General features: G+C 36.2%; 1 protein-coding gene across 1 annotated transcript in view; it reads left to right on the top strand.

Moving 5' to 3' along the window:
* Positions 1-6,078: 6,078 nt before the first annotated feature.
* The window catches only part of LOC139747057 (ribosome biogenesis regulatory protein homolog), a 40,774-nt gene continuing 33,657 nt past the window's right edge, over positions 6,079-13,195 (top strand). Inside the window, exon 1 of the mRNA XM_071658842.1 lies at positions 6,079-6,355. Coding sequence (XP_071514943.1) covers positions 6,201-6,355 — 155 coding nt within the window. The 5' untranslated portion in view covers positions 6,079-6,200. The remainder of the gene's footprint in view (positions 6,356-13,195) is intronic.

The raw sequence follows: 13,195 nt of genomic DNA, 5'->3' as shown, positions 1-13,195 counted from the left end.
CTCTACCCAAAAGCAATGATCAAAAAATTGGTTTATTGAGCCAGTTTCTCGACTGAACTTTTGGCCAACTGTTTCATGCAAGTAGGATGTTCCTAAGACGCAATTAAGGTTGAGCAACCTTGTTTACCAGCCGAAAAAGATAAAACATTTGTCGAAACGGTGGAAACACATGACAAGTGCAGAAAAGAGACTCTTTGTAGCTAGTGTAGTGTTTCTATGTATGTATAAATTGCCTGTTCTAATTACATGCAATAAACTGAATTTGATGTGTAAATATGGTGATTTGTCGTGTATTCTAATTTCTGTGTAAGAGGGGCCTACCCAACCTGATGTGCACCGGTTCCCCCCGAGTTCTAAATCCGGCCCTGTCCCTTAATACAAATATAATTGTTTTTGCCTCCCTTTGTATCTTCTCAAGTGGATTTATATATTTTCCAACTGGGTTATGAAAATAGTGTTGCACTTTTCAATTATGGTTTATACTGTGAAAGTTTTTCTAAACATTCTACCCATATGCCTGAAGATAATCTTGACACTGAACAGTAAGATATTTACCTCATTAAAATGTCGGAATATATTCAGACCATTAAAACAATGTTAAGAAAACCATCTTTATAAGGATAAAGGTCTCTGATAAAAAGTAAGGTAATAATTTTAGCATAATTTAAGTGTCGAAATATGAACTGTGGCTTCTTAATACAAAACTATTAGGGAAAACAGATCCGATAAGTCATGACCTAACACGAGGTCATAGTGAATTATATATAGTTCTAACCACAGACAGAAACTCACTAGCTTTTGAAAGGCAGATGAAGAGGTAAGCATGAGTGTCATCTATACCATCAGATTTACTGTAAATTTTTGTTTTGATCTTAATGAACCCATGTATGAAAGAAAATTTAGATTAGAAAACTGATAAAATGTGTAAGTATTTTATTACTATAAATGGCGGAAACTTTAAGATAAAGAAACATGGGATACATATTTTTGAAAAAGATGATATGCCTAAAAAGAAAAAATGAGACTGGGAAGAGTACAAAATAAAGCTGCAGGAAGTCATTAGAAAGGTATGAGAGCTGAAAAAAGAGAGCATATGGGAAATGGAGTGAGTAGTGATGAAATTCTTTGAGAATAAGGAAATATTTGGAAAAGGAGATGCACAGTGTAAGAACTTAAGAACAAATAGGAACAATGGCGATAACTAGCAAAGAAGAGATGAAGAAGGGATGAAGTGAACATCATAAAGGACTATAAATGATAGGATGGCACATGTGACGTACATGGGACAAGGCAACATGTGTATCAAGTGAGTCCAGGTGAAAAAAGATGAAAGTAAAAGTTTAGCGGAGGATGCAGTGAGGCAAAGTGGCAGGACTGCAATTGAATTTTCCACAAAAAGGAGTGAGAACGTTTTTGATTGATTAGTTAATCTACTCAACATTTGTATGGTCCGAGGTGGAATGTAAAGGCAAGGAGGGAAAATGAATACTTAAGATACAAAAGAAAGTCTTTTCAGTGTGCTTTGTAAGGTTGGCAACAAAAACAGAATATATGACAAGGGAGGAGCAATATGGCTTTAGGAGAAACAGAGGATGTATGGACTAAGTATATGCTTTCAAGAATCTATATGAGAAATACGTGGAAAAAATGAACTTTAAGCATCATTTATGTATCTTGAAATTGTATATAAATAAGTTGCTAAAGGAGACCTTGCAGAAGGCGCTATGATTATATGTCGTAAATGAAATGTTGCTGAACACAACAATGACGTTTTACTCGTCCAGTAAAGCATGTACACAAGGGGAAGGGAGGAGGACGAGGGGTTTCCAGTGAAAGCTGGCCACATCAAGACGTATAATGTCATGTGATTGTTCTATCTGTTAACAGATGGGGTGGTGAAGAAGGTCTGGGAGTTAGGGACAGGTCTACGATATGCTGGGGGTTGTGGGGTATGCGTGTCAAATCAGTTGCTGTATGAAGTTAGCACCGCTCTTGTTGCAGACTCCAGAACGAAACTCCTGAAGGTGGTGACAGAGTATGTGAGAGGAGAAAATTGAGAGCAAAGAACAAAACGTAATGATGTACAATAAGGTTAAGAGACAGACTGGTTTAAGTGTGACTTTGAATGGGAAGGTCGTAAGGGAGGTGGAGAGCTTCACCTGGGAGTGGACGTACCGGTGAATGGAACCATGGGAGTGAATCAAAGCATGGGAGCTGAGGTTAAGTTTCTAGTGCATTAAGGGATATAGGGAGGAGAAGTCAATGTCTATTAGGGCAAAGATGGGTATGTTTGATGGTACAATGTTCCCAACAATGTTGTGTGGATGTGAATTTTGGGATCTGAATACAAAAAAATATTTGAGGGTGGATGCGTTGGAAATGAAATACCTGGAGACGATATGTGGTGTGAAGCACGATAATCATATAAGGAATGATGATGTAAGAGGAAGGTGTGGTAATGAGTGAACTTAAACTGACAGAACTGTTTCAGACATGCAAAAATGATGAGCGAAGAATGGCGAATTAAGAGGAGGTGCTTGTCGGAAGTGTAAGGACCAAGGATGAAGCGGAGACCAAAAAGATGGAAGGATGAATTTTAGAAGGCTTTCGAGTACTGGGCCCTGAACATTGAGGTGGGCTAGAGGTGTGCATGAGATAGAATCACTTGGATCGATATAGTATATGGAGGAAGAAAATAGTCACTCGGCTAAACCAATATAAATGAACTAGTCAGGCGATATCTGAGGGGTCTGGTTGGTAGGTTCCAATTTTAATACATTATACATTTAAGATAGAATAGATGTATGAAAATGGAGCTATTGTTTATTTGTTCCTGATGTTGCCTGTCTAAGGAAAGAAACTATTAGATATAAAAGAAATCCCTTTTTTTTCATGGTAGGAAACTTGAATATCTTCTTTTTTATTCACTACAGTTTCAAGTTCATGAAGCTCACATACCAAAATATCAGATGTAAACAATTATTGATTCTCTTATAACTACAGACTAATGCTTTTGGATGTGCAAAGTATAAGGATATCCCATCCTATGATCCTCTTGTTTTTTTCTGGACCTGACCTTTTCCATAAAGCAAGATTTTCTTTTGAATCCCAAAATAATAATCAAACAATAATAGAATAAATTAGCAACTTACAGCAATAAGGTGTGATGACGGACATGTTGTAGGCGTAAAGTGGACATTCTTCCCAGCACTACAATTGTGTGTCTTCCACCCGCTGAGGGAAAACCTTTCCCACAATTTGAGTTCCATATCGCTTGCAGCCTCCTAACCTTGGAGAAAATGTTGCCTGTGTTATAGTCTGCACTGTCCAATTTACATAAGTTAACAGAAAAGAATCTCCCCAAGTAAAAACTGTATCAACCAACCATCAAGACGGAGAACCAACACACCAAGTGACATTAAAATTTCCTACAAGACTCATATAAAACCCATCCACCTAGGAGGGAAACTACAATTCATGCAACAACTCTCAACCATGAGGAGAGCTACATGTCATGCAACAATCATAGACATGGAGATGAGAGAGGGGTGGAATTGAACGCTCTGTTGATTTTCTGCATTTACAGAGATCCCAGGAAATTCCCGGGCCCCCCTTTTGGACCACTGGGCCCGGGTAAATGTATCCCCTGCATCCCCCTTTCAGAGGCCCACTCACGAGGTCAAACAACCATACGAGGACAGCCACACAAGACGAGGACAAACCACTAGGCGTCACAAAGTCACATAATCATGCATGACGAGAAACTGGCGTCTCGCGGTCACACAACCATACAAAACGAGGACACGCACGACAAGGCTGAATTCATAAGGTAACACAACCATATGAGGATGACAAAGACTAGGATTTACGGTCACAAAACGATACAGGGTGAATACAAACTACTGGCTTCACAACGTTACACAACCATACAAGACAAGGACGAACAATTAGGCGCAATTAAAAGGCATATGTTTGGAATAAGTCGGGCTGGGTATATGATTTGGTGTGGGTTGGTTCTTTGTTCAAAAGTCAAGCAGTCGGTTATTTCTACTGCATTAATATTACCTTGGTTATAGTTTCTGTTTTCTTCGGGTTTGATCTTCAACACTGTTTTCCAATTGTTCATGAATTCTGTTGTTCAGATCCGCCCCTTGTATTTCTGGTACATATTAACAATAACATGACCACAGCAGGAAAGTCTAAAGTTGTGATGTACACAGACGACTCTGTATTACTAATGTCAGTGATAAAAGATACCTGGAGTCCGGAGATGGTTTCATAGAGTGAGTGGTTTAACGGAGAATAAATTATCACTGCATTTAAGGTAAATCTGAGTCCAGTCTATTTGCTTCAAAACAATTTTTGAATAATGTTGGTTCCACTAGAGTACTGTGTAATGGAAATGAACCTAAATCACATTCATCTGCAAACTATTCAGAAGTATAGCAAGACCTCCAATTATCTGGTGACATTAGTGCTTTTGAAATATTTAAAAAGTTTTCAAACTTGGGGTCATTTTCAAAAATATTCTCAATTTCAGTCTGAATCATGTAAAAGAATAATACTTGAAACTCCTCAGATTCAGTATTATTTCGATTATGCTTGTTCATTTTGGTATAGTAATATTACTAGGAAATTGAATGCTTTTCGAATGCAGGTTAATGCAAAAGAAATGTAAGATACATATTCTTTACGCTCTTCGCAGAACTCGTATTGCCTTTGATAAATTTAGCGCGTTAGATACTTATGCATGTAGAGCTAAATGGTAGGTGAAATAAAAAACGAGAAAAAATGAAAAATTGAAATTTCTCCTATGGAGTAAGACGTGAATAATCATCACTTAATAATTTCCTGAATACTAAGTATTATTTCTTATACTTTGTCGCTGTCTCCCGCGTTAGCGAGGTAGCGCAAGGAAACACGAAATGATGGCCCAACTCACCCACATACACATGTATATACATACACGTCCACACACGCACATATACATACCTATACATTTCAACGTATATATATATATATATATATATATATATATATATATATATATATATATATATATATATATATATACATACACAGACATATACATATATACACATGTACATAATTCATATATGCTACCTTTATTCATTTCGTCGCCACCCCGCCACACATGAAATGACAACCCCCTCCCCCCACATCTGCGCGAGATAGCGCTAGGAAAAGACAACAAATGCCACATTCGTTCACACTCAGTTTCTAGCTGTCATGTATAATGCACCGAAACCACAGCTCCCTTTCCACATCCAGGCCCCTCAAAACTTTCCATGGTTTACCCCAGACGCTTCACATGCCCTGGTTCAATCCATTGACAGCACGTCGACCCCAGTGTACCACATCGTTCCAATTCACTCTATTCATTGTCAGACTTTCACCCTCTTGCATGTTCTGGCCCCGATCGCTCAAAATCTTTTTCACTCCATCCTTCCACCTCCAATTTGGTCTTCCACTTCTTCTCGTTCCCTCCACCTCTCACACATATATTCTCTTTGTCAATCTTTCCTCACTCATTCTCTCCATGTGTCCAAACCATTTCAATACACCCTCTTCTGCCTTTTCAACCACACTCTTTTTATTACCACACATCTCTCTTACCCTTTCATTACTCAAAGCACCTCACACCACATATTGTCCTCAAACATCTCATTTCCAAAACATCCACCCTCCTCCGCACAACCCTATCTATACTCATGCCTCGCAACCATATAACATTGTTGGAACCACTATTCCTTCAAACATACCCATTTTTTGCTTTCCGAGATATCGTTCTCGCCTTCCACATATTCTTTAACGCTCCCAGAACCTTCGTTCCCTCCTCTACTCTGTGATTCACTTCAGCTTCCATTGTTCCATCCGCTGCCAAATCCACTCCCAGATACCTAAAGCACTTCACTTCCTCCAGTTTTTTCTCCATTTAAACTTACCTCCCAATTGACTTGTCCCTCAACCCTATCACACTTTTTGCATGATTTCGAAGATAGTTAAATATCTTGTGTTGCAACGTTTCGTGTTGGTCAAATATTGATGTGTGTTTATTTTGCCAAATAAATACAAATGTAAATCCTTGAATCCGCAAGTATCCAACACGAACGCTGCCGTCCACCATTACATTTCCCTTAACCTCCACGTGTGTTCACAGTGAGAAACGAAAGCCAATAATGAAGGAAGACACCACTATTTTAGTGAATAGCATTATTACACAAGCAACTGAAGAACTGAAGTTTGCTGAAGTTCACAAGGATATTCAGTCGGAGTGTGACAAAGGCAACTTAGTCGTGACAATTAAGAACTCGTTAAATGAAAGCTCCTTCAGGTAAGTTCACTTATCTTTGAGGGGGAACCAAACTTAAGAGGAAAATTATGTTTTGACAGACACTTTGATTCGTACTGCCTTTTGTACTCTTAAAACTTTTCTGCACTTGTGCTGTCTGCCGTCGTTTTGTCCCTTAATGACTACTGACACTTGTCAATAATGAACAACTGTTGCATCCTGGTACAAATGCCCTTGTTCCGCATTACTGCAATGTTTCTGAAGATATGTATGAAATTTATTATGATGTATTGTTATTATATCCATGCAAATTTTATCATTGATCTCGGCCAATATGGATAGTGGCCCGTTGTATTATAACAATCAACGATAGCTTGTTTGTAGTTTTAATGAACATCAGGTCATTAAGATACAAAACTTATTGGAATTCAGCATTCAGACAAATGATGTTAACCTAACAGTCTCAACCCACCCATATTATTAATGTGACGTATTAGATGGTGATAAAGGTAATGATGAGGTATATTTTTATGATATTTTTATGATATTTATGATATTAATATTTTATGATATTAATATTTACACTGGAGCACACTGAAATAAAGCTGAGTATAAAATATTATTACAGCCAGTCAATCTTGATTCATGAGTGTCCATACCCATTTTATTGATATAGTTGAGTTATTGCTAGACGTTGGTAGCTTAAGAAATGATTTACGTGACTTGTTATTGTAAACACACTTACAAAAATAAAGGCAAATTGAATAATCTTGGTCAGTGTCTTTGTCGGACAGTGTTATCATAACTGGTAAAATTGTGGTGAGTGATGAGACAAGGATTGTTGACTTATTCGATAGTATATTCAACCTCATTGGTTAGTATATAGACACTGAAAATTCTGAACAGTAATCTCCCTTAGCCTAAATTGATCAACAGGGAAATGAGGAGGGGGGGTGTTCTTTGTGGCAAGAGGAGCTATTTATCCAAGTGGCTTTTGTCCGGAGGAGGGGGTCCTCCAGGCCCCCAGGGGCCTATCTATGTTTTTTCTCCAACACATATTGACAGCTCAGTCCCTAGTATAGAATGATAGCTCACCATCTAATACATACAGTTTACTTTCTGACATATTAGCTGCTCATTCACTGACAGATGTCAGTAGCTCCTTGATAGGTCATTCACTGACACCTTTAACCTGTGAAGAAGGTGTTGAAGATTTGTTTGATTAAGGGTTATCACTTTTATGTTGATGGTTTTATTTACACATACAGTTGATAGATCTGAAGACCAGATTTTTCATATTTCAAATTCTTATTCCCAAGAGAAAAGGAACATGTCCACAGTAGGTGAGGTGCCTGCATTACAGTAATACCAGTTGCAGCTGGTTGTGAAGGTATGTGTAGATGGCCTCATTTGAGTATTACATGTTCATTGGCTAATATGAGAGAAAACTGCTTTGCTTATTGAAAAGAAACTTGTTGACATATCCATGAATTAACTTCTCCATGAGAGTTAACACCAGATCCTGAATAAAGAAAGAAAATCATAAAAAAAGGAACACTAAGTATGAAAGTCCAGAAGTAAAACGGACCCCCTAAAAAGTGAAATACGGGAAAACATTTGATGTGATCCAATTTCACAGGGTCTTTATTTAAAACCAGTATCAAAGTCAGTTTCAGTAGACTTATGTGACACTGTGTTAATACTGATTATCTGGGTATCATTCAGTTCACTCATTAGGTAACATAGAGTCCTATCCAGAAATTGAACTCCCTCATTCATATCACATAATAGTAAGTTGTGTTGGAGCGTCATGGGTACAGCTTGGTCCACAGTGTGAATTTCCAGTTTCATCATTTGGGTCACCATATTGTTAATAACCGCATCTGTCTATGCTTGAGTGCCTTTAGGAGTGTGCAGTTGTGGTACCAAGTCACCCAAATGATGAGTAACTAGTTTCCTTTGGTTTGCAGTTCACCACACCACTTAACCACAGTTTCCTTTGGTTTGCAGTTCACCACACCACTTTCCTTCATGCTAGAGATATTCCCCTGTTGCAAAGGAAAGTCTGCATTATTAAGCATAAGTGGCTTTGCAGATGGTGGTATAGTTTGAGTTTCTGTCAGGGCCTTTTGTGACATTCTAGCAGTGGTGTATCTAGGGTATGGCAGGTAGGGCAGGTGCCTTGGGTGCCACTTTAAGGGGGGGCGCCACTCAACAGGTTTGTTTTTTGACATATGCTACATGATTGCCATTTTTAAGGGTTTGGTTTTTTGAGATAAAAAGAAGCTCGCCTACTTACTATAGTAATATTTTGCTACTATCAGTTACATTACTGCTTCTACGTTACAATTTTGATGAAAGAAGTCTTTAAGACTTCAAAGAGTTTATATAAATTTAAGTTTGGCCTAACTCTTCAACAGTCTATAATTACTCTATATATTTTTACATTCATCCACTGTATGTACATTTTTAATCACACCAGGGGTGCAATTTCAGTGCTTGCCATAGGCACTATTTCCTCTAGATATGCCCCTGAATAGTTAGGGGTATTTTTGCTCGAAATACTTTTTGTTTCAAAACTGAAAGATAAAATATTCAAACACTTCTATACTTGAAATAATCATGGACATTTTTTCATAATGCTCTCATTTACCGATACATACTCATTAAATACAATGCAGTGGAGCAGAAATATTTTGATTGACTTCATTTAACAGCTTGATTAAGTGTCATTAAGAGGACTAAATGTTATTTTAACACAGTATTTGTATTCAGCTTTAAAAGTACTTCTTATTATGAGTTTTTAAAGGAGACCTTTTTTTCTGAGAAAAATACCAAAAATTGAAGGTAATAGTTCAGGGTATTTTTTTAGCTCCAAAAACTTTTTGTTTCAAAATTGAAAGATAAGATATTCAAACACTTCTATACTTGGAATAATCATGGTTAATATATCGTAATGCTCTCAGTTACCAAAACATACCTAGTAAATAAGATGCAAAGGATCAAAAGATATTTTGAAATTGATTTTATTTAACACCTTAAATGAGTGTCATTTAGATGACTAAATGATATTTTAACACCATATTTGTATTCAACATTAGAAATGTTGAATACAGATGTTGAAATACTTCTTATGATAAGGTTTTAAAGGAAATTATTTTTCTGAGGAAAATACCAAAAATTGAAGGTAATAGGGTATTTTTTAGCCCCCAAAACTTTTTCTTTCAAAATTGAAAGATGAAATATTCAAACACTTCTACATTTGAAATAATCATGGAAAATGTATCATCATGCATTTAGTTACCGATACGTACTAAGTAAATACGATACAAGGGAACAAAAAATATCTTTCATTTAACAGCAAATTGAATGTCATGAAGATGACTAAACATCATTTTAACCCCAGATCTGTATTCAAAATGAAAAATACCTCATATGAGTTTTTAAAGGAAATCTGTTTTTCTGTTTTAGAATTGAAAGATCATATATTCAAACACTTCTATACTTGAAATGATAATGGAAACTTTATCATGACGTTATTAGTCACTGATACATACCCAGTAAATATGATGCAAAGGATCATAAAGTGTTTAAAATTGAATTCATTTAACAGCTTAATTGAATGTCAGAAGACGACTAAACGATATTTTAACACCAGATTTGTATTCAGCATAAAATGTACTTCTCATGAGTTTTTAAAGGAAATCTATATATATGAGAAAAATGCCAAAAATTGAAGGTAATACTTCAGGGTATTTTTTTTGGCTCCAAAAACTTTTTATTTCAAAAGTGAAAGATAGACTATTTAAACACATGTATACTTGAAATAATCATGAAAAATTGTCATAATGATCTCAGTTACTGATACATACCCAGTAAATACAATGCAAAGGAGCAGAAAATATTTTGAAATTGACTTCATTTAACAGCTTAATTGAATGTCATAAAGATGACTAAACGATATTTTAACACCAGATTTGTGTTCAGCATGAAAAATACTTCATGTAATGATTTTTTAAAGGAAATCTCTTTTTCTGACAAACGTGCTAAAACCTGAAGGTAACAGTTCAGGTATTTTTTAGCTCAAAAAAATTTTTGTTTCAAAATTGAAAGATAGAATATTCAGACACTTCTATACTTGATGCATACACAGTAAATATTGTGCAAAGGAAGAGAGATATTTTAAAATTGACTGTAACAGCTTGAGTGTCATTAAGAGGACTAAACATTATTTACACCAGATTTGTATTCAGCATGAAAAGTACTTCTTATAATGAGTTTTTAAAAGAAATCTATTTTAATGAGAAAATACCAAAAAGTGAAGGGAATTTTTTTAGCTCCAAAAACATTTTGTTTCAAAATTGAAAGATAAGATATTCAAACACTTCTGTACTTGAAATAATCATGGAAAATATATCATAATGCTCTCAGTACCTGATACATACTCAGTAAATACGATACAAAGGAACAGAAAATATTTTAAAATTGACTTCATTTAACAACTTGATTAGGTGTCATTAAGAGGACTAAATGTTTTGACACGATTTGCATTCAGCAGGAAAAACACTTCTTATGTTGAGTCTTTAAAGGATATCTATTTTTCTGATAAGAATACCAAAAATTGAATGTAATGAATAGCTCAGGAGATTTTAAGCTTAAAAAAACTTCTTGTTTTAAGATTTAAAGACAAGATATTCAAACATTTCTATACATGAAATAATCATGGAACATATATCATAATCCTCTCAGTAACCAGTTCATACCCAGTAAATATGATGCAAAGGATCACAAAATATTTTAGAAATGACTTCACTTAACAGCTTAATTGAATGTCATACAGACGACTAAACAATATTGTGACACCAGATTTGTATTCAGCATGAATGATACTTCTTATGATGACTTTTTAAAGGAAATCTATTTTCTGAGAAAAATGCCAAAAATTCAGGTTTTTTTAGCTCAATTTTTTTCAAAATTGAAAGATAAGATATTCAAACACTTCTATACTTGAAATAATCACGAAAAATATATCATAATGCTCTCAGTTACTGATTCATACTCAGTAAATAAGATGCAAAGGAACAGAAATATTTTAGAATTGACTTCATTTAACAGCTTAATTAGGTGTCATTAAGAGGACTAAATGTTATTTTAACACCAGATTTATGTTCAGCTTGAAAAAGATTTCTTATAATGAGTTTTTAAAGGAAATCTTATTTTCTGAGAAAAATACCTGCTATATGTAGGGTATGGCAGGTAGGGCAGATGCGCTGGGTACCACTTGAAGTTGGATGCCCCTCAACAGGTTTGTTTTTTACATATTCTACCTGACTGACATTTTTAACAGTTTGGTTTTGTGAGATAAAAAGAAACTCGCCTACTTTTCAACTATAGTAATATTTTGCCACCATCACTTGCATTACCACTTCTATGTTACAATTTTGATGAAATAAGTCTTTAACTTGAAGTCTTTAAGAGTTTATATGAATTTAAGTTTGGCCTAACTCTTCAACAGCTTATGATTACATTGTATATATTTTTATATACATCCACTGTACGTACATTTCTAATCAAACCAGGGGCACAATCTCAGTGCTTGCCATAGGCGCTATTTCCCTTAGATACGCCCCTGTGTTCTAGTGACCCAGCATTGTGAGATTCTCCGTAGTATAGGTACTTGGGGGTGACCTTATCCCTTGAACATTTTTATTTATGGACAAAGTCAGTGCTGAAACCATACCTGGTGTTTGAATTACAGTGCCATGTTCTGTTTCCCTGATGTTGTCAGTTCCCACAGAAAGTCATCCCCAATGAAGTTTTCCAACTTGCAGGGGAAACAGCCTGGAATATAGAGCTTCTGTAACTGCCCCTTCCAGAGAGCTATAACTTGATTCCTCTCTGTACCACCAAACCACTTACCCCAGGCGAGGGGTGCATTTTCTTGAACTAATTGTAACTGGAAGTGAATTGGAAAGTTTTGATAGTTATTTTCACCTTCTCCTAAATTTGCTTGAGTTTAATTAGCTCTTCCTTGTGTACATGTCCTTCCTGGGTAACTATTTGCACAAAATCTAGATCATTCATGACAGCATTAATTGCCTAGGTTTAAGCTCTAGATTCTTGCACAAGTCCTAATGGTAGGGTGGAGGGTTCCCCTACCTACGTTATCAGGATCCAGCAGGTTGAAAGAACGATATTGTTAACCATTCCTCCATCTCCAAATTGGTCGTCCCGTTCATCTGTATTCTCTCCACTTCTGACACACATATCCTATTTGTCAACCTGTCCCCACTCATTCCTTCATGTGTCCAAACCATTTCACTGAACCTTTTTTTTGTTCTATCAACTACACGCTTTTTATTACCATACATCTTTCCTCACTCATTCTTTCCATGTGACCAAACCATTTCAAAACACCCTCTTCTGCTCTCTCAACCACACTCTTTTTATTACCGCACATCTCTCTTACCCTTTCATTACTAACTCAATCAAACTACCTCATACCACATATTGTCCTTAAACATCTCATTTCCAGCACAACCACCCCACCTCTGCACAACCCTATCTATAGCCCACGCCTCGCAACCATATAACATTGTTGGAACCACCTTTCCTTCAAACATGCCCATTTTTGCTTTCCAAGATAACGTTCTCGACCAACACATTTTTCAACGCTCCGAGAACTTTCACCCCCTCCCCCACCCGATGATTCACTTCCGCTTCCATGGTTCCATCCGCTGCCAAATCCACTCCCAGATATCTAAAGCACTTCACTTCCTCCAGTTTTTCTCCATTCAAACTTACCTCCCAATTGACTTGTCCCTCAACCCTACTGTACCTAATAACCTTGCTCTTATTTACATTTACTCTCAGCTTTCTTCT

The sequence above is a fragment of the Panulirus ornatus genome, chromosome 67 (genome assembly GCF_036320965.1).
Source record: "Panulirus ornatus isolate Po-2019 chromosome 67, ASM3632096v1, whole genome shotgun sequence".
Taxonomy (NCBI): domain Eukaryota; kingdom Metazoa; phylum Arthropoda; class Malacostraca; order Decapoda; family Palinuridae; genus Panulirus; species Panulirus ornatus.
The sequence above is the reverse complement of the archived record's forward strand: the minus strand, read 5'-3'. Positions and strand labels throughout refer to the sequence as shown.